At 48.5% G+C, this 19,140-nt stretch overlaps 13 protein-coding genes across 13 annotated transcripts; 6 read left to right on the top strand and 7 right to left on the bottom strand.

Annotated features, from left to right (window-relative positions):
- Positions 1-237: 237 nt before the first annotated feature.
- Bathy01g04720 (predicted protein) lies at positions 238-1,548 on the bottom strand (the record flags this gene model as incomplete). Its single annotated transcript, XM_007515045.1, has 1 exon — positions 238-1,548. One exon carries the CDS (start codon positions 1,546-1,548, stop codon positions 238-240), a length of 1,311 nt encoding a protein of 436 aa, XP_007515107.1.
- Positions 1,549-1,773: 225 nt separating this feature from the next.
- Bathy01g04730 (predicted protein) lies at positions 1,774-3,755 on the bottom strand (the record flags this gene model as incomplete). Its single annotated transcript, XM_007515747.1, has 2 exons — positions 1,774-3,600; positions 3,714-3,755. 2 exons carry the CDS (start codon positions 3,753-3,755, stop codon positions 1,774-1,776), a joined length of 1,869 nt encoding a protein of 622 aa, XP_007515809.1.
- A 159-nt stretch (positions 3,756-3,914) lies between these two features.
- On the top strand, positions 3,915-4,982 carry Bathy01g04740 (transmembrane protein 144; the record flags this gene model as incomplete). Its single annotated transcript, XM_007515275.1, has 1 exon — positions 3,915-4,982. One exon carries the CDS (start codon positions 3,915-3,917, stop codon positions 4,980-4,982), a length of 1,068 nt encoding a protein of 355 aa, XP_007515337.1.
- Positions 4,983-5,132: 150 nt separating this feature from the next.
- Bathy01g04750 (unnamed protein product) lies at positions 5,133-5,417 on the bottom strand (the record flags this gene model as incomplete). The annotated part of the gene is made up of 1 exon (XM_007515127.1): positions 5,133-5,417. The coding sequence occupies one exon, from the start codon at positions 5,415-5,417 to the stop codon at positions 5,133-5,135; it is 285 nt and encodes a 94-aa protein (XP_007515189.1).
- Positions 5,418-5,566: 149 nt separating this feature from the next.
- On the top strand, positions 5,567-6,190 carry Bathy01g04760 (predicted protein; the record flags this gene model as incomplete). Its single annotated transcript, XM_007515662.1, has 3 exons — positions 5,567-5,632; positions 5,835-5,885; positions 6,032-6,190. 3 exons carry the CDS (start codon positions 5,567-5,569, stop codon positions 6,188-6,190), a joined length of 276 nt encoding a protein of 91 aa, XP_007515724.1.
- Positions 6,191-6,396: 206 nt separating this feature from the next.
- Bathy01g04770 (predicted protein) lies at positions 6,397-8,451 on the bottom strand (the record flags this gene model as incomplete). Its single annotated transcript, XM_007515307.1, has 1 exon — positions 6,397-8,451. The coding sequence occupies one exon, from the start codon at positions 8,449-8,451 to the stop codon at positions 6,397-6,399; it is 2,055 nt and encodes a 684-aa protein (XP_007515369.1).
- A 59-nt stretch (positions 8,452-8,510) lies between these two features.
- On the bottom strand, positions 8,511-9,467 carry Bathy01g04780 (predicted protein; the record flags this gene model as incomplete). The annotated part of the gene is made up of 1 exon (XM_007515087.1): positions 8,511-9,467. The coding sequence occupies one exon, from the start codon at positions 9,465-9,467 to the stop codon at positions 8,511-8,513; it is 957 nt and encodes a 318-aa protein (XP_007515149.1).
- A 170-nt stretch (positions 9,468-9,637) lies between these two features.
- Bathy01g04790 (unknown protein) lies at positions 9,638-10,768 on the bottom strand (the record flags this gene model as incomplete). The annotated part of the gene is made up of 1 exon (XM_007515281.1): positions 9,638-10,768. The coding sequence occupies one exon, from the start codon at positions 10,766-10,768 to the stop codon at positions 9,638-9,640; it is 1,131 nt and encodes a 376-aa protein (XP_007515343.1).
- A 526-nt stretch (positions 10,769-11,294) lies between these two features.
- Bathy01g04800 (unknown protein) lies at positions 11,295-11,820 on the top strand (the record flags this gene model as incomplete). Its single annotated transcript, XM_007515693.1, has 2 exons — positions 11,295-11,393; positions 11,608-11,820. 2 exons carry the CDS (start codon positions 11,295-11,297, stop codon positions 11,818-11,820), a joined length of 312 nt encoding a protein of 103 aa, XP_007515755.1.
- Positions 11,821-11,873: 53 nt separating this feature from the next.
- Bathy01g04810 (unknown protein) lies at positions 11,874-12,713 on the top strand (the record flags this gene model as incomplete). The annotated part of the gene is made up of 1 exon (XM_007515327.1): positions 11,874-12,713. One exon carries the CDS (start codon positions 11,874-11,876, stop codon positions 12,711-12,713), a length of 840 nt encoding a protein of 279 aa, XP_007515389.1.
- Positions 12,714-12,973: 260 nt separating this feature from the next.
- On the bottom strand, positions 12,974-14,315 carry Bathy01g04820 (50S ribosomal protein L1; the record flags this gene model as incomplete). The annotated part of the gene is made up of 2 exons (XM_007515605.1): positions 12,974-13,803; positions 14,258-14,315. The coding sequence occupies 2 exons, from the start codon at positions 14,313-14,315 to the stop codon at positions 12,974-12,976; spliced, it is 888 nt and encodes a 295-aa protein (XP_007515667.1).
- Positions 14,316-14,489: 174 nt separating this feature from the next.
- On the top strand, positions 14,490-15,707 carry Bathy01g04830 (predicted protein; the record flags this gene model as incomplete). The annotated part of the gene is made up of 1 exon (XM_007515107.1): positions 14,490-15,707. The coding sequence occupies one exon, from the start codon at positions 14,490-14,492 to the stop codon at positions 15,705-15,707; it is 1,218 nt and encodes a 405-aa protein (XP_007515169.1).
- Positions 15,708-15,806: 99 nt separating this feature from the next.
- On the top strand, positions 15,807-19,011 carry Bathy01g04840 (predicted protein; the record flags this gene model as incomplete). Its single annotated transcript, XM_007515435.1, has 2 exons — positions 15,807-15,959; positions 16,102-19,011. The coding sequence occupies 2 exons, from the start codon at positions 15,807-15,809 to the stop codon at positions 19,009-19,011; spliced, it is 3,063 nt and encodes a 1,020-aa protein (XP_007515497.1).
- Positions 19,012-19,140: the final 129 nt, after the last annotated feature.

Raw genomic sequence — 19,140 nt, forward strand, 5'->3', positions numbered from 1 at the left:
CAATAATGTATATGAAAAGCGACGAGAAATTGTGTGTGTGAACTAGAAAGAGTAGTAGGCGGTGGACGATGATGAAGAGGACGTGAAGGAAGAAAAAGTGCGTAGGCGCGTGCCGAAAGGCTTGGAGACGCGTGCGACTTTTTCAAGGAGAGAGAGAGAGAGAGAGAGAGCGTTTCCAATTGTAATCTGAAAAGTGTTTCACGATTTATAAGAATATTGATAATAATTTATTACAAATCATTTCGTTACGTACGCGCCGTACAAAGCTAATCCTATGGCTACAGCAGTCCACCCAATCAGTTGTAACCGATTCGGCGCGTACTTGGCGTAGTTCACTCTCTCCATCGCCTCTTCGGTGTACGTTTTTGGCACCTTTGGTTTTCCCGATTTCCCAACCACTTTCCCGTATCCCCGATACCTGTTGGCATCTTTCACTCCCGCCGGCACGTCGACGTATTCGTCTTCTTCTAATTCTAACCTCGGCGCCTCGGCGATATACTTCAACTCCCCAGCCTGTCGACGAATGCTTCCGATCGGATGCGTTCCTTCCAAAAACGTATACAAATCGATGCACTCCTCCAGACGACGGAGTGCGTACAACGTCAAAGCTTTATAGATTTGGATTTTCCCACCCAACAAACTGGTATCACTCGTTTCTTCCAACGCATTTCCGAAGAATTTCAACGCTTTCGGATACTGACCTACACTATACGCCTGAATCCCAGCTTCGTACAAATTCGTCGCCGCTAACAACTCGCCTTTCAACTGCATGGCGTTTTCTTTCAACTTCTCCGCCACTAACGGCGCGTACTTCTTCTGCGTCTCGTTCAACTTATCAGTCGGTACACCGAGCGCGTACCCAATCTGCTCCTCTGGCGTCAACCCAGCCTCGTAAGCCTCCATGAAACGTTTCGTCGTTTTCAATACCGTCGCCGCGGACGCGCCTTCGGGAACCAACGCTTTCACCGTCCTCGAGAGCTGCTTGGAAAACGTCGGTTCTCCCGAAGACGACTTGACCGGCGCGCTACCAATCATCCGCAGTGGTTCATCCTTATCGCCGTCGTCGTCATTTCTTTTCTTCTCTTTTTCTATCGCCGTCGCGTCTACGTTAATCGGACTCAGATCCGTCAAAGGCTTCGCGACCGCTGGTGGTGGTGGTAAAGAAGAAACTTCAGTTCCTTTCACTTCCCAAGTCGAACTCTCGCTCTTCTCGTCGAATATCTTCTTCTCTTTTTGTTCCGTCTGCGCTTTCGCGATCGCCTCTTGGAACTCGTTCCTTTTCTCCGCGAGCGTGGAATCTTCGCCGACGTCCGCCAACGTGAAACTCTCGTCGTCCTCCTCCGAGACTTTGCTCGTCGAGGATGACGAGTTGTTTCGGGAAGGATTTGCGTCAGAAGACGATGCGCGGATTAACACTCTCCTTTCTTCGCGCCTCTCCTTCCTCCTTCGAATCAAAGAAGACGCAGAAGACAAAAAAGACGAGGAGGAATACGACGTCGTTGGTGCGCACGTCTTCGCATTTCCGCCGAGCGTGAATGCTGCGCGCATGATGGATGAGAGTGTTCTTGGCCAAGTCTTTTTGTGACGATGGTGTTTCTTTTGAAAAGAAGATACGGGAGGTGGTGGTGGATACTCAGATGCCCAAAAATCGGAGAAACACAGCGCTGTTCATCTATTACATGTCGTACCTATTATCATACTCGTTTTGTAGACTCTCTCTCTCTCTATCTCTCTCTTTCTCTATCTCTCTATCTATCTCGCGCCGTATCGTCGCTACTTGGTATCGCCAGGGAGCGAAACTGTTTTCGGTTTGCGTTGTCTCGGCTTTTTCTTTTGCGCCGAGCTCGGAGGAAACGCGAGAGGCGCTTTTTCTTTTTCTTCCGCAACTTTCGCGACTTGTTCTTCCTCCTTTTCGGTGATCGTGTCGTTGCGAACGCATATTAACTTTTCGAAGCCGAAACGTTTGGAGATTTTGGCTTTCTTTTGCGGCCGGCCGAGAGCGTCGATGCTCAAGGCGCCGTGGAGACGTTCGAAAGCGAGGCGGGCGGATTTCACCGAATCGAACGCCACGTAAGCAGAAGTTGTCGGAGCGTGCTTGGAAGCTGGGACGACGCTTCTTTCGGAAGATGCGAAGACAGACACCCTTTCGTTTTCTTGCGCGTTTTCGCCGGTTTCCACCTCGAACTTTCCTTTAATCGTCTCGATTTTAATGACTTCGTGACTGCCCTCGTCTTCTTTTTCTAATTTCGTCTTGATGACGTTTTCAAAGATGGATTCTATGGCTTCTTTTTTAACACCTCGCGGGAGACGATGGATGAAGAGCGTTCGACCAGCAACGCGATTAGTCACTTTCCCGCTGTTCTCATCAAAGTTACCTTTTCGTTTCTTATCCGGCGTGCCGTTTTTCCTATTCTCCTTCGCCGTCTGTCTTCTCGCTTCGAATAACACTAACAACCGTTCCGGTGCCGGCAAAATAAATTCAGCTTTTGCTATGCTCGTTTCCACGACCTTTTCTACGACTTTCATCGCGGTCAAAGCGTCCGCGAATGCTTCATGCGCCGATCCTTTCTCTCGCATTTCGTATCCTAAAATCATTTGACATAAATCCGCCAACGCCGGCGTCGCTCTCGGAAGTTCCTTGAACGAAAACAACAAAGACGTATCGATGACTGGCCTGTGGTCCAAACGCAAAGCTCTTAAATCGTGCGATAACGAATGACCAACGAGAATACACCCGTGCACGTCCTTCTCCTTATCCTTTTCTCCTTCTTCTTTTTCACCGTCGTTGTCGTCCACATGTCCTCGTTCCAACAACCGCATCAGTTTTGCTCTCGCCTCGTCCAACGTCAACGTCACGTCCTTAAAATCCGCCTCCGTGTACCCGGTAATTTCGTGCCTATAATCTATAATCGCATCCGGTGGTTTTACCAAAGCGTCTAACAACTTATTTCCATCTTCGTCCACCGCGGACACCGCGCACAACGCCTTATTATCCGTCGTCGTCTCGCACATCTCGCAATCAATCGCCACCATCCTCGGCCTCACGTTCTTCTCCACGCACCACCTCCCCGGTCGATAACTCGTCCTCAACCAACTGTCCATGTGCGAAGGAAATCGATTGTAGTTCTCGTCGAATTGCTGACTCTCTTCGCACATGTTCACCAATTTCCACAGCGCGTTTGCCTTCGAACCTTCCTCGCCGTACTTTTCCTTCTCGTCTTCGCAGCTCTCGTGCCATACTTTCCACTCCTGCCGTTTCTTGTTCTTCTTTTGCCAATTCGCGTGTCTAGAAATCGTCTCTTCGAATGATTGTTCTTTACTCGTCGTCTTTGTCGCGTTAGTCTTGGTTTTCTCCTTTTCAATCTCTCCGTCTTCTTCTTCGTCGTCGTTTTCGTTTTTCCTTTCCTCCTCCTCTTCCTTTCCCAAGACGCTCTCCACGAATTTCACCAACGTCTTCCAATCGTGCCTATTAGGATCGTGCGTGTGCTTCAACTTCTCCGTCTGCGCGTGTTTTTCCACGAATTCATTGAACGTGCCGTCCGAGCCGGCTTTTTTCGTCCTCTGCGCGTCTTTGACGATGCGCACGAGCACTTCTTTGTCCTGTTTTAAAGAGAGAGATTGAGAGAGAGAGAATTAGCCGCCACACCGGAAAACGAGAGAGAGAAAGAGAGAGTAAAAAAGGACGCGCAAAAGCGAGTAAATAACAGACGCACGGCTTCGGTAAATTTGCTCAGACGCGACTTCTTGCCGCCCATGATCTTTTGCCCTCTTTTGCGACGACGGAGACTTTGAATGTCTTCGGTATCTGAGAAAAAGCGCGTGCGACTTTGTGACCAAAAACTCGTTGAGTTTCCCCACAAAACAACGCAGAATATTCTTCTTATTATTATTAAAGAGGAGCAAAGGAGAGCACGATGGACTCGGACGGTGTCCTCGGATACGCGTGCTGCCTCGTCGCCGCGATATTCTTCGGCTCCAACTACGTGCCGGTGAAGAAACTCACCAGCCTCGGCGACGGCGTCTTCTTCTCGGTGTGCATGACGCTGGGCGTTTTCACGGTTGGAGTGGTCGTTTGCCTCGCGCGATCGTTTCCAAAGTTTGAATATCAAGCGATGTTTGGCGGAAGTTTGTGGGCGATTGGGAACTTGTGCGTGGTGCCGATCGTCAAATCGATAGGTTTAGCGCTCGGGATGATGATTTGGAGCGGCGCGTGCATGCTTTCTGGGTGGGCGAGCGCGAGATTTGGCATTCTCGGATTGGACAAAGAGGAGGTGTCGATGCCAGGGTTGAACGGTTTCGGAGTCGCGTTGGCGTGTCTGGCACTGTACGTGGCGTCGAAGATTGATGGGACGACAAATAGTAACAGTAATAGCAGTAGTAGCAGCAACAGCAACAGCACGAGTGGTATGAGAAGAATCGACGTCGACGAAGAAAGGGAGGACAACGCGTTTTTGAATAACAACAACGACGACGAGGACGAAGCGTTGCGTAATGCGAGCAATAAAAAACAGACGTTTGGCATTACATTATCTCTTCTGTCTGGAGTCCTCTATGGCGTGAACTTTAACCCGGCGGAAAATTTGAGACTTCGGAGCGGTGCGCATTCCGATGACGCCCTCGATTACGTGTTTTCTCAATTTTGCGGCATCTTTGGAACTACGCTCGTCGCGTTCGCGCTCCATTACTTGCACGTCGTCCGAAAAGCCACGGATAGATATCCCGAGCTTCGTCAAGAAACCATAGTCCCGGCGTTTATTTCTGGCGTCATGTGGGGGATTGCTCAAACCTCCTGGTTTGTCGCCAACCGCGTGCTCTCGATGTCGATCTCGTTTCCGATCATTAGCACTCTCCCATCGGTCGTCGCCGCGTTGATTGGCTACTTTTACTTCCACGAAATGCGAGGCGAAAAGAACGTCCGGTTATTACTTTCGTCCGGGGCGATGCGATTAGTATCTGTCGTGTGCATCGCCAACAGCAGGTGATACTTAAATTGTAAAATTGTGATTCTATTTACTGTATATGTACACGCTATTCTAAAAACAATATATGCTGTCTCGCGTGACGCTATCGCTACTTGGTGTCGTACTCCTGGTACTACTCCGTGCTTTTCTAAAAACAATTCTGTCTCGCGTTTACTTCTTCTTCGCTCTCTTCCCTTCCCCTTTCTTCGGAGGTCCTTTCCCTCTCCTCTTCATCCGCTCTAGTTTCACCTTCCGTCTCTTATCGTCCGGGTCTTCGAACAGCATGTCCATCTTTCGAATACCTTCCGGGTACCACGACGTCAATCGTGGACCGACTAATGCTTTTTTTAAGAGTTTTCTCCCCGTGGGTGCGTTCGTGTCGTTCAGTGCGGTTTGGAATATTCTCGCCGCGACCAGGGCTATCTTTTTCTTGTTCGCCGAGGCAATCGACGACATTCTCGATCTCGCTCTTTTTGCGTTTCTTCTTCTTTCGCGTCGTGTTGTGTGTTTTACACTTTAGACTCTGTGGTTTTCCTTTCGAAAGCTTCAGAGTTTTCACACGAAACGCAAGAAACACATCTCACCTGCTTTGTACGAGAAATAAAATGGATTCCGAAGAAGAAAAGAAAGAAGACAAAGGCGAACACATCAACTTGAAAGTGAAGGACCAGGTTCGTTTTTATCGTCGTTGTGTTTGTTGCTGCCGCTGTTCTCGTTTTTAAGCGCGCTCTTCTTCTTCTTCTTCTTCTTCTCGGATTGTTTTTTAGAAAACGCGCGTGGTTCTCCTTTTTGAAAAATCGCTTCCCCGATCTCTCCTTCCTTCGTTGCTCAAACGAAACACAAATCTCTCTCTCTTTCTCTCTTAAAAAACAGGACAACGCCGAGGTGCACTTTAAAGTGAAGATGGGTACCAAGTTTAAGAAGGTACGCGTTCGAGCGTTTCGTTTTATTCTTCTTCGAAAGACGACGAGAAGAGAATTGGATGAGAGATTTTTACAACCGCTGCTCAAGGCACTCGCTCACGTTTTTTCTCTTTCTCTCTCGTGCGTTCATATTTATGAACAAAACAGATCTTCGACGCGTTCTTGCAGCGCAAATCTCTCCAACCCGGGTCCGTTCGATTCTTATTCGACGGGGAGAGAGTTAGAGAGGACCAAACGCCGCAAGAGTTGGACATGGAAGACGGCGACTCGTTGGACGTCATGATGGAACAAGTCGGAGGGAAGTAAAGAGTGGAATTCTGCGCACCCGCCCTTTGAAAAAAGTACTAATACACACGCGCAGTAACATAAACCTTACAACTTAGCTGCCGCCTGGAAGGGCGCAAAGTAAAAGGCAGAGAGTGAGAGAAGAGAGAGAAACACGCACACATTTCATATGTTATACTCACATTTACGTAGATGAACACAGACTTTTCTTTTACACCGGCTAAATTCTATTGATACTCCGCCGATGCTTTTTGCATCTTAGATTGTCGCTCGCGAAAGACATCCTTCGTGGGCATTCTGAACGACGACGACGGTTCGCCTCCTGTCATCATATCGGGAGTCATCATTTGCGTCGCCGTTCTTTTCGAGCCCATGCTTTGCGGTCGAGTATCTTTACCCTGCATTTGCGCCAACAACTCAGCTTTGCCTTCGATGGTCAAATCTGCGTTTTTCAAAGCGTCCAAGACCGCGTCGACTCTCGGTGCTGGCATTTTCGCGAACGCTACCGGACCGGGAAGCTTATTAAACAACTCTCGCAGCGTTTCCGGGAGATGAGGTGCTACTACGACAGGTAAAGCGGAAAGACCGATGGACGGAGGCGCCGCGCGCGGCGCAGTCGTCGTCTTCGCGTCGTGTAGAGCCGACGACGAGGGCGCCTCGGCGGAAACAACTTTCGGAGGAGGAGGAGGCGCACCTTTAGGCGCTTTCGGCGGTGGCGGTGGTTTCGGTCGAGAGATTTCTTTTTTACCCGAGGCAACGGACATGGCGATGTGCTTCCGAATAGAAGACACGCCAAGTTTCGCGTAGTGAGATAAACTTTCGCTTCTCAAAGGCGCGACGTCTGGGATGAAGTTGTGTCGTTCAAAAACGTTCGCGACTAATTTCGCCACCGTCATTCTCGAGAAAATCCCTGGATCTATCATGGACGCCGCCGCGCTAGGTTCTAAAAACTCGCTTCTCCGAATTTCAGCGGCGCGAAATGATTCGTACGAGCCGTACTCGTGCTCAAATTTCACAAAAGCGTCAAAGATGGAAACGTCTGGTTTTCCTACGCTCAATGCGCGTTCAAAGACTACCCTCGTATTCCCAACGTCTCCAAGCGATATTAAGTGATTTGTATACGTCAACACGTACGCGGGTACGTCCATGTACGTCTTGAGACCGAGTTCAAATACATTCCGGCACGGTTTATCGGCTTCATCGTAGCGCCATTCCACCAAAGCGGCGGCGGCGTAAACGAGCCAGCTGCATCCGGGAGCTTTACGCGCGCGCAAGAAAGCCTTTCGAGAGGAAGCTTGGGAATCCGAGCGTCGACACGCGCGAATATATTCGGCGTACACGACCGAAGTGTCATCGTCCATCATTTTAACGATTGTACCTTCTCCCCCCGCTGCTGCTTTCTCAGCTTCGCGCTTCTCTTCGTACGAACCCATGTACGATTCGTACACAGCTTTCATCCCTTCAAAGTTTTGCTGCGACTCTTCTAAATCAGCGGCAGCAAGCAATAGCATGATTGACCCCGGAAGCACTATGCGCGCGCGGGACAATATTTCAGCCGCATCTCCCGCTCGTCCTGCACTTTCGTGCCAGTGAGAGTATTCTAACCAAACTTCTGGGTAGTTCTCGCACGTCAACAAACACTTTTCGTACGCTAGAGCGATGCGTTCTCGAACGCGAGGCGGCTCTTCTTCTAGTTTATCTGCTGCTGCTTTCTTTGCCGCTGCGATGCTAACAATGCCTACCGCTTCCAATTTCTGCGGGTTCGTTTTCTCCCACGCGATGAATCGTCGAAACGCGTCTAAATGACAATCCGCAGCTTTCGTCGTGTGCACGGGATCACCCACGGCAATACCGTTCTTATGCACTCGCAAATCGTAACCTAAACCTTCGAAGAGAGCCGCGTTTAAAGCTTCGCGCTCTTTGTATGCGGTTTTACACGCGAATATTTTCGGAGTGCTTTCGGCGAGCAACGTTCTCGCAAACTTTTTATCGTACGAATTTTCAAAAGCCTCGTAGTCAGTCACTAAAGATTCCAGGGATTGCGTGGGAACGGAAATGGCGCGTTGGTACACGCGACGGAGTTCCATCATTCGTGCGGTTTCGTACTGCTCGGGTTGTGCACCTGTCGGCTGTGAGAAGAAGAAGAATATAGAAGAAGAAAAGAGTAAGATGTCAATATCAAAATTGAAGACTCTGCAATTTTCATAAATCGCCCCGAGAGAGAGAGAGAGAGCAAAAGAAAAGACAAAATGTTGATCAAATTTTCGTGGCATCAGAGGCATCGTTGTCAACACCATTTATCGGGGGCGAACCCGTTTCAGTCGCAAATTACCCATGATACTTATAACTCATCACGTGCCACGAAGTTTGGTCGCTCTGTTGCACCGGCGTTTTCACCAACAAGAACAAAATTTTCAAAATTCAATAAACGTACCGCAATAAATCCCGGGCTCACTCCTTTTACGAAATCAACGTATTCCTCCCAAATCTTACCGCTCTCCACGTCTTCTCCCACGTGATCTACACAATATTCAAACGCCGCTTTAATCGCTCTCGCTCCTTCCTCTGTCGTCCCGTTCTCATTCGTCGCTTTTGCGTAGTTCACGTACACCAACCACAACTCTGGCGCCAAAACGTCCCGCAAACACCTCGAGAAAATCTCCGAAACCGCCTCGTCGTCTTTCTTCTCCATCGCGTTTTGCGCGTACGCGATCCACGCGTTCACGCATCTCGGATGGTATCGCAAAATCTCTTCGAACACATCCTTCGCCACGGACGGCCTCCCTCTCGCCTCGACGAAGAACACGTCCCAAGCCGTCGCGTCGTACGGGTTTCTCCGAAGAATTTTTCGAGCGTTCGTCAATCTATTTGATTTCACGATTGGATTCGCGCCGTCGTAGTGCGCGTCAAACGCTGGGTCAATGTCCTCGTCCGTTTCAACAGAAGGAGCCGGGTCCATTATCTCGTCGTCATTAGTAGTAGTAGTAGTAGTAGTTTCTTCTTCTTTGTTTTCAAACGTCGTCGTCGTCGTCTCCAACTCGTTTCCTTTCGCATCTTCTTCTTCCGTCGCGGGAGTCTGCTCTGCCTCCTCGCTCTTCACCCTCTCTTTAGCGTCTGCATCCTTGCCGCCTTTTCCTTCTTCTTCTTCTTCATCTCTCTCCTCCAAAGCCTCTTTCATTCGCGCGACTAAAATCGGCTTCGTTCCCGAGGAATCTAATTTTCTCTTTTCGAGTTCTGCTCGAAGTTTAACCACGGTCAGTTTCTGCACGTCTTGCGGCTTCAAGGCGGCGACGACCATGGCTTTATCTTCTCACTTTTAGTACTTTTTTCCTTTTTGGATGCGCGGTGGTTACTCGAGGATTGCGTCGGAATTGTTGTGTGAATGTGGACTTTGAATTATGAGGAAAAGAAACTCCCAAAAACTGAAAAAATACTCGTATGCGCTCTTTGTTTAAAAAGAAATCGAACCTAAAGGTAAACACGTCGGTCTTCCGTGCGCGCACGAGAAGGGCGCTTTACAGCTGCCGCGTTTATTTTCTCTTCAGTACTTTCGGAAGAGATCTTTTTTACAGTTTCGCGTAAGAAGGCTGATATCAACTCTTCGTTCTTTTCGTCCGCGGTCGTTGTCGAGATGTGTAAAACGTAAGCGACAGAAGAAGATTTCTTTTTGTGAATCTCCTCGAACGATCTCTCTATAACCGTGTGGTATTTTGTTCTCTCTCTCACGTGAGCCCGGTTTATGTATAGATACTGTATCTTTCTCCTGTGAATGTAGTTTTCGGCCCAAGTAATATATCCGGAAGCTCGCATGGAGGGAGGAGCTCCATGGCTACCTTTTTTCTCGTAACACACCGGACGCAACGCGCGCACGGTAACATCTTCCTCGCCGTACAAATCTGCCAAATTCGCCAAAACATTGCCTCGGCTGCGAAATGCTTCTTTCTCTTCCCACTCCTCGTCGTTTCTCTTCTTTTTCACGGTCAAAATCAAAGTAACTTTTGGATTGATAAGCGAAAGGGCAAGCACCCGTTCGCGCGCCTCTTTCTCGCAAGCCTGCGCATACGTCTCAAACCCATCCGCTTTCATTTTCTTCTGAATCAAAGCAGACCCTCGAGAAAAGACTCTATCAACGGTGATAATCGCTCCAGAGTTTCGATACGCGCTCGGTAGCATCCCTTTCACTTTTCTTTTACTCCCCTCGGCGGAAGACACCAGCGTCGCCGAAAACGTTCTCGTCGAAGGCGAGGCGGTTTCAGACCCACCCATCTTCTTCCTGGTCACGATCTGAACTCTCTCGCTCAACTGCGCAATCGCCGCCAAAGACGCTCCACTCTTCCCTCGCTTCGACGTGCACCCAAACTCTCCAACCAAATGTAAATCTCTTTCTGTCATTCCTTCGCCGTCGTCTCGGACCCGCATCGAAGGCAAAAACGACGAGAACGAAGACGAAGACGAAAAGAAGAGTTCGCACGACACTTCTCTCGCGCTCGCTTCGACGCTATTCGTCACCAGTCGTTCCAAAACGTCCGCGACCGACTGGATGATATTCACCCCTCCCGTCGTTTGTCTTTGCGTCGTTACGTGTTGTCGTCGCATCATCGCGGTTGTCGTCGTCCTCCTCGTTTTCGGTCGTCCTGGTGTTGGTTGTTCTCTCGCGTGTCGTTCTCTCTCAAAGTTTGTGTGAGTATTTTTTGATATCTGAAAAGCGAAAAAAAAAAAAAGCGCCCAAAAAATCTCGATCTCTCTCGTTTATGAAAAACTCGTTCGTCTCTGCGTGAGATCGTTTTTGAACCAAATTGAACAACGACGAAATTTAATTTCAACGTCATTGCCCTCGAAAACGTTATAATCATCATACGCAAATCAAACAGAAACCCCCGCCCTGCTGCCTCTCACACAGCGGAGAGGCGGAAAGAAACGAACCAAAAGCTCTCGATCGAAAACGCACGCAAACGCAACCTTTAGGTTTTAGCCGCCCTCTCTGCTTTTGCACGCGCACGCATAGCACATATAATATATATATAAATTAAAAAAGAGAGAGAATGCAATTCAACGCCCCCCCCGGGGGAAACTCGAATCCTCTTCTCCCTCCGACGCCACCACCGACTTCGAATGGAGAAGAAATATGCCGAGACTTTTTAAAGGTTTACACATTATGTTACATAGTATGCCGCAACATCTGACCATTCTTACAACAGGGAGCGTGTTTCAGAGAAAACTGCAAGTATTCTCACGCGCACGCGGAAGGTTTATGCGCGCAGTTGCCGCAGGTGAGACAAGTTTTTTGCTGACGCAAATTCGGCTTTGAAACGAATTTTGAACCGACGTTTGAGAGATTGTGCATTTCGTTTCTCTCTCTCTCTTTTTTTCTCTTTCTTAATCAAACTCACTAAACTGATGTCACTCTACTCGTACTCCTTTTACTCTCGATCAAACAGACGTCGCAGCCCATATGCAGAGACTTCCAAAACGGGAGGTGTTTTAGATCCAGGTGCGTTAGTAAATTTAGATGGCCCGCCCAAAATTTCCTTTTCTTCGACACAAACGCGGGCGGCGCTGGAAACGCGCCAGACGACAAAAAAAAAGGTCGAGTCAAAAAACTAACAACCTTCGAACAAAAAATTCTTCTTCTTTGTCTTCATCTTCTTTAAACAACAGTTGCCGATTTTTCCACGGCGCGGTACCGACCATGGTTGGAGGCGCGATGCCTGGACAGTTACAGAACGGCGCGTCCGCGTATTACGCGCAGCAGCAGCAACAATCGCCACAACCGCCGGGCGGCGGCCAGCCGATACCGGGGATACCGCAGCATCATCACTATCAATACGCCGGCCCGGCTGGACAGGAACCGAATGTTATTAACGGTGGTAATTATAATCGCTACGCGCAGACCTTTAGTGGTGGAGGTGGGCATCAGCAGCAGTTGCACTTTGGGGCTACAAATTCTGCACCGGAACAGCCGTCGTATTTATCGAATCAGACGAACGGGCAGACGCAGGATTTCGTCCAAGCGAGCGCGTATTACCGCCAACCGCAGAATCAGCGATATTCAATCGACCAGGCGTTTATCGATCAATCGACCTCCTCGGCGATAGGGTACAACAATAATAGCGACGGTCGCATGTACAATACCAATAATTCTATCGCTGGAATGATAGGCGCGGAGCAGTTGTACGCAAACGCAAGCGCGGCTGCCGAAAGCGCAGCAAAGGCGTTTGCGTTGCAACAGCAACAACAGCAACAGCAGCAGCGGCAGCAGCAACAACAACACGTAAATGGTAGTAATAATGGCGCAGGGACGACGACTTCAGCTTTAACCGGTGGTTTTCATTCGCAACCATTTAGTAGCAGCAGCGGCGTAGTCTATAGCGGTAACCAGGCGGCGGTGAATAACGTTCCTCTGACGAAACAGGAAGGTTTCGCGAGGGTCTCATCCGGACTGACTGAAAACTCCAATTACAGCGCGAATTCTCGCATCGATCCCATAGATCTTCCGTTGGATATTCTCGACGAACCGAAGACGACTTTGGAAAGCTACCAGTAACATTATGACGATCATTTAAAATTCGTGTATTTATAATTTTAAAATGCGACGGCGCACGTTTATGTACATGCAAGTAGACCAGATAGATATCAATAGTTCTACATATAACGAGAGAGAGGTTTTCCAGTTTTTAATAATATAAGTTCAATATCACACATTATATTTCAAATAATAATCAAGTATCTCTCTCTTCTAGTTTAAAGCTAAGGTTTTCGGTTTTTACAATTCTTTCTTCTCTCTTTCTTGTTATTTGAGCAGCTTTAGTCGACTTGTCTAATCGCGGAAAGTTCAACTTGAACCGACGGTCCCATGGAAGAAGCGATGTACAAAGATTTCCAGTAGTTCCCTTTCGCTCCAGTCGGCTTGTTCTGGTCGATAGCATTCACAATGGACTGCAAGTTCGTCATCAAATCACCCTCGGCAAAGCTCAACTTGCCAAACGGAACGTGCACAATACCTTGCTTGTCTGCACGAAACTCAACCTTACCACCCTTAAATTCACCAACCGTAGTGGCAACATCCGTCGTCACCGTACCGGCTTTCGGGTTCGGCATCAAACCCTTCGGACCGAGTTGTCTCCCCAACTTCGCAACCTTCGGCATCATATCCGGAGTCGCCACCAAGAGGTCAAAATCCAACATACCACCCGAAATGTCCGCGACCAAATCATCATCGCCGGCAAAATCCGCACCAGCACCCTTCGCGGCAGCAATGTTATCCCCAGAGCACAAGACGGCAATTCGAACCGTCTTCCCCGTTCCTTTCGGCAACGCAACCGTCGCTCTCAATTGCTGGTCGTTGTATTTCGGGTCAATGTTTAATCTCGCGTGCACTTCAGCAGTCTCCACAAACTTCGTGTTTGAGTTCGCTTTCATCAACGCAATCGCTTGTTCCGGCGTTTGCGGTTGCATTCTGCCCGGAACGGATTTTTGAGCCGCTCTAAATCTTCGAGACATTCTCGCTTCCTTCGAGGACAAGCCATCTTTACGAACAGCTCTCGCTTTGGGAGCCGCAACTTCCTCCTCGAGCTCCGCAAAGTCCAAAGCCGCGTTCACTCTCATCGTTTGTCTCATCGGGGATTGTCTTTGAACTGTTGATGATTATGATAATTCAGAGTGGATTAAGAAGGGAAAGAGAGAAGAAGGTGAGTACAGAAAGAAACGAATACAAATCGCATTCGAAAGAAATGGATAAAGCAGGTTTTTATAGGTTTTCTCGTTCACCGGAAAAAGGACCCAGGAGGAGAGGGAAAATCAACCCGCCGTGCGCGCGACTCCTGCGCATTCCAGGTCCATCGTTCACAAAAAAAACGCAAATTCGAGTGATTCACATCACCTCCTTCGCGTTTCTTCCATCAAACGGAACCTGTGACATTCGCACGGACCCCGGAACGCGTCGTCGATTTCTGTTTTTCTTCTCGGATGACGCCTTTCCTTCGCAAGCAGGTCCGCAGTCATAACTCAATTTGCGAGAGAAACGAGAGTAAAAAAAACGCGCGCTGCTCCTCTCTAAACGATAAAACGCGAACGTTCAATACCGCGTACCTCTGCTGTTCGTGGACGTGGAAGAAACCGAGGTTCCAACCAAAGACGCAGTTCTCATGGTTAAGCCTAACATTGTCGCTGTTTTTGGTTGTGCGCTGTTGTACGCGCAGGGTGATTTTCTGGCGACTCGAACGTACTTTATCTCTCCTGCAAAAAAGCTGAAAATGGACCAAAAATTGACGTCAAAGCAGCCGAGACACTTTTTAACGCGTTCGACGCAAGACGAATGATGATGGCGAGCAGCAGCAGCGTGAGCAGCAGCGCTCTGCTGCTCGCCCGATTGAACGGGTATCATCTCAACCGCTATTATTATTATTCGAATAAAAACACCACCACGTATACTTTGAGCAGAGGCGCGAGGACGACGAGAGCGTTCTCCGGGAAGTCGACATCATCGTCGTCGGCGCCTGCATCTTCCGATTTGGAGGCGGTGAACGACGATGGGGATGAAAGCGACGATGGCATCGAGAGGATAAAACGGAACGCGGGGCGAGAAAGTGCGGAGGTTATCGTTGCGTTGGGGAAGTTTGATGCCATGCACAGGGGGCACAAGGCTTTAGCCGCCGCCGCGGCGACGTTGAGTAAAGATAATACTAAGAGCACGTCCAAAAAGGTAAAACAGCAGGCGGTGTTGTTGTCGTTCGAGAACATGGCGGAGGTGTTGGGATGGAAGCCGAAGAAACCAGTCACGGCGAAACGCGACAGAGGGAGAGTTTTGAAAGAGTGGAGCGAGGAGTTGGTAGCTTTAGATGGTGTGGAGGAGTCGGATTCAGACTGTTACTCCATTCGCGAACACGGCGTTCCGTTTGCGTCTATTCGAGAGATGTCTCCGGAGCGCTTCGTGAAAACTTTGAAAGAACGACTCGGCGTTGCCGGGGTAGTCGCGGGAGAAAACTACCGTTTCGGCTACCGCGCGAGTGGAAGTGCGGAAGATTTGGTCTCGTTCGGGGAAAAGTACGGATTACGAGTGAAAATAGTATCGCTTTTAGACGCAGATAAACTCGGCGCGGAGGCGTGTGATAACGACGGGTGCAAAGGCGAGCAAGTGTCCTCGTCGAGAGTGAGAGCGTGCTTGAAATTTGGCGACGTGGACGCGGTGACGAAGTTATTAGGTAGGAACCATCGATTATGTTTAGAGAAAATAATAGCAACCGACGGGGAGAAAGAAACGATGGATGATGACGAAAATTTCGTCGCGTACAAGAGCGAAAACATAACGCCGAAAGCCGGCGACTACGAAGGCTTTCTCGTCGTCTCTTCTTCTTCTCCTCTTTCTCCCGATGATGATGACGTCGGCGAAGAAAAGCGCCTACCAGTTCGGTGTAAAATAGTTGAAAACGGAAATAAAGATGATGAAGATGACGGATACGTGTTACTCCCGAGGAGTGCTTTTAGTCCTAGTAGCGATAGCAACACTCTCCTCGCGTTCGATATCGAGAGACGACTTTGACATGAAAAAATTAAGGCAAATGCTTCATTATTCATATCACACATTTTAGCAGCAGAGAGAATTTTTCACGCGCTCTATACACACACACACACACGCGTCATGGGCACCGGTGGTGGTGGTGGTAGTACTTTTACGAGCGAGGAAAAAATATCTGTCTCTGTCCGGGTGAGACCGTTAAACGAGGCGGAAAAAGACTTAGGCTGCGCGTGGAGGCACGCGGAAGATGCCATCGTTTTGGACAACTCTCGTAAAGTGCGTTTTTTTATTATTCCCCCTCGAAATTTCTTCTCGTATTTCTATATCTATCATCCATCAATATCTCTTTAATGCCTCGTTCTCGATACGTTTATACTCTCATTCTGACGCTTTCATCTCTCGTTATCATCGTTTACAGGAAACCACTTCCACTTCCAAAGAATCCGTGGTGTACCGCGTCGATAACGTCTTTGACGAATCCTGTTCCAATTTGGACGTCTACAACAAGACAACTTCGAAAATAGTCAAATCGGTTTTGGATGGCTTCAATGGTACGGTATTCGCGTACGGGCAAACGTCGTCCGGAAAAACGCACACCATGCACGGAGAGATCGGCACGGAACCTGGGATTGTTCCGTTGGCGGTTCAAGACGTGTTTGATTCGATTGAGAAATGTCCGGAAAGAGAGTTTCGAGTGCGCGTGAGTTACTTGGAAATTTATAACGAGAATTTGTTGGATTTATTAGCGCGTTCGTCCGCGGAAATGGACGAACATGGACAGGTTAGCAAGACGTTGAGAATCCAAGAGGATCCGGAGAGAGGAATCGTCGTCAATGGCTTGAAAGAGGAACGCGTTCAGAACGTGGCACAAGTGCAAAAAGTATTAGAGATTGGCCAGAATAATAGACACGTCGGCGCGACGAATATGAACGCGAGAAGTTCCCGGTCGCACGTTATTTTCAGGCTGTGTATTGAATCGAAGTTAAGAAAAGATTCAGAGTTAGATAGTAGTGATAAGTCAGGTCATGCTAAGAAACCGGACGGTTTCGTAGGAGCTGGGACGAAGAGCGGTAGTGAGAAAGGAGGAGGAGACGAAGACGTGGCGAACGAAAACGTGCTCGTTTCTGTTTTGAACCTCGTCGATTTAGCCGGTTCCGAGCGCGTGGCGAAAACAGGTGCAGAAGGTCAGCGCGCGAAAGAAGGTGCGTCAATTAACAAGTCTTTATTGACGTTAGGCGTCGTCATTAATAAACTCGCGGAGGATGGAAGCAAAAACGGCGGTGCGGGCGGCGGGTATGTGCCATATCGAGACTCCAAATTGACGCGCATTTTACAACCCGCTTTAGGTGGTAACTCGAAAACAGCCATCGTCTGTGCGATGACGCCGTGTGTGAGTCACGTGGAGGAGACGAGCTCCACCTTGAGGTTTGCAACCAGGGCGAAAAATGTCACTAATCAAGCGAAACGGAACGAAGTGGCGACGGCGACTACTGCGTTGATAAAGAAACAAGCCGCGGAAATCGCACGGTTAGAGAAGAAGTTGTTATCGTCCACAACTTTAAAGACGAGCGCGACGAAGAAGTTAGAAGACGAGGTCGAAGCGCTCAAGCAAGCGCTTTCTGTCAAGGATTTGAAAATACAAGAGTTGGAGGCGAAGCTCTCTTCTTCTTCTTTTCCAACGACGGCTGAAGAAGTTGTCGATGAGAATCGATCCGCCTCGGAGTGCAGAACGGTGACGACGCAGAACGATAACACCGAGGAGGGGAGTAAAAAACAAGAACAAGAAATGACGCCGCACACGACGGAAGCCGTGTTAGCTTTAGAGGCGAAATTGAAAGAAATTCAAAAAGAGAAAGATTTAGTGGGAGAAAAGATGAAGACGATGAAAACCGAGTACAAATCAGAGACGAAGAAAATGTTCAAAAGAGCAGAGCAAGCTGAGAAGGAGTTGGAAAAGTTGAGAACGAACGTGAAAAAGCTGAAGTTAGAGAACGAGGCGCAAAATTCGGACGTCGTGAGCGCGAAAGAAGCCATCGAAGCGGCGTTGGTCTCGAGAAACTTAGAGCTGGCTTCCGCGGTGGAACGCGCTACTCTCGCCGAGAGGAAACTCGAGGAATTCAATCGAAAACTGAAACTGAAAGTGCGTTCGGAAGACGAGGATAACTTTGAGTTGAATAGAAAGCTGGAAAATATTACCGACGAGAAGGAAGAATTGGAGTTGACGCTGCAAAAGAAGGAGAAGAAGTTTGCCGAGGAGAAGAAAAAGTTTGCGTTACAAGTTGAATTGGCGGAGAAAAAAGTCCAAGAGTCTCTGAAAATGTACAACACGGAAGGCGATGGAAAGATCATAAAAGAAATGGTAGAGAAGATTAGAGGGTTTGAAAAAGACAACGTGGCAAAGATGAACGAAATCGCGAAATTGAAAATGGAGTTGGCGCAAAACGTTTCCAAGCTCATCGATTACGAGTATCGTTTGGATGAGAAGACGAACAACACCACGACCAGTATTCCCGATATCAAGAACAAGAGTAATAAAAACACCACCGAGGAAGTCTTAATGAATGAAGAAATAATGAAGTCACGGATTACGGAGTTGGAAGAGGAAAATGCGGATTTGCAGAAACGTTTGATGGCGTCGCCGAGCGAGAACACGACGACGATACTCAAGAAGGAAGAGGAAGAACTTTTGAAGAATGATTTACGGTTCGCGTTGGAAGAAGCGAACGTTCAGATTGAGAGAATGAACGTGGAAGTTGAGAAAGCAAACGCGGAGGCGAGCAAAGCGAACGCCGAACGCGTGGACATGGAGCAAATGCTCGAGGATGCTGTCGTGGCGGTTGAAGAGCAGGCGCGTTTGCGAGAGGCACTGGAGAAGACTTTGGAAGAGATTGAGAATAAAACGATGAGAATAGTTTCGGCGGAACCCTCTTCTTCCCCGTCCAAGAAAGCAGAAGCAAACGAAGAAGAAGAGAAGAAGAAAATTGAGGAGATTAAAAAGCTGTGCACTATTTACGAAATCAAATACGGCAAGGCGAAGGAGCGCATGAAGGAGGACTTGGTCCGCATAAAAGCGCTCACGAAGGAGATCTCGAACGAGAAGAAAAAACGAGAAGGCTTGAAATACGAAGTCGTGAAATTAACCAAGCAGATGGACAAAATGCAAACAGTTTACGGGCGCTTGAAATCGACCAAGTACTCTGGAAACGAGGAGGCTTTTGAAAAGGCGCGAGAGGCGTGCGAGAAAGAGGTGGAAAACGACTTGGTGAGCAAGAAGAATTTGAAAAAAGACCGACGACAGGTCACACCGTTAGCGGAAAATAATATATAATTAGAGAGAGTAATTTTGTGATATTAATAACAAGGCATGTATTCAATATTGCTGTATCCAGAGGCGTGTACGTACATATATGGTGTGTGAATGTGTGAAGTTTCTCTTATGTGTTTTCGTTTGAATGTG

Source organism: Bathycoccus prasinos (genome assembly GCF_002220235.1).
Source record: "Bathycoccus prasinos genomic : Chromosome_1".
Taxonomy (NCBI): Eukaryota; Viridiplantae; Chlorophyta; class Mamiellophyceae; order Mamiellales; family Bathycoccaceae; genus Bathycoccus; species Bathycoccus prasinos.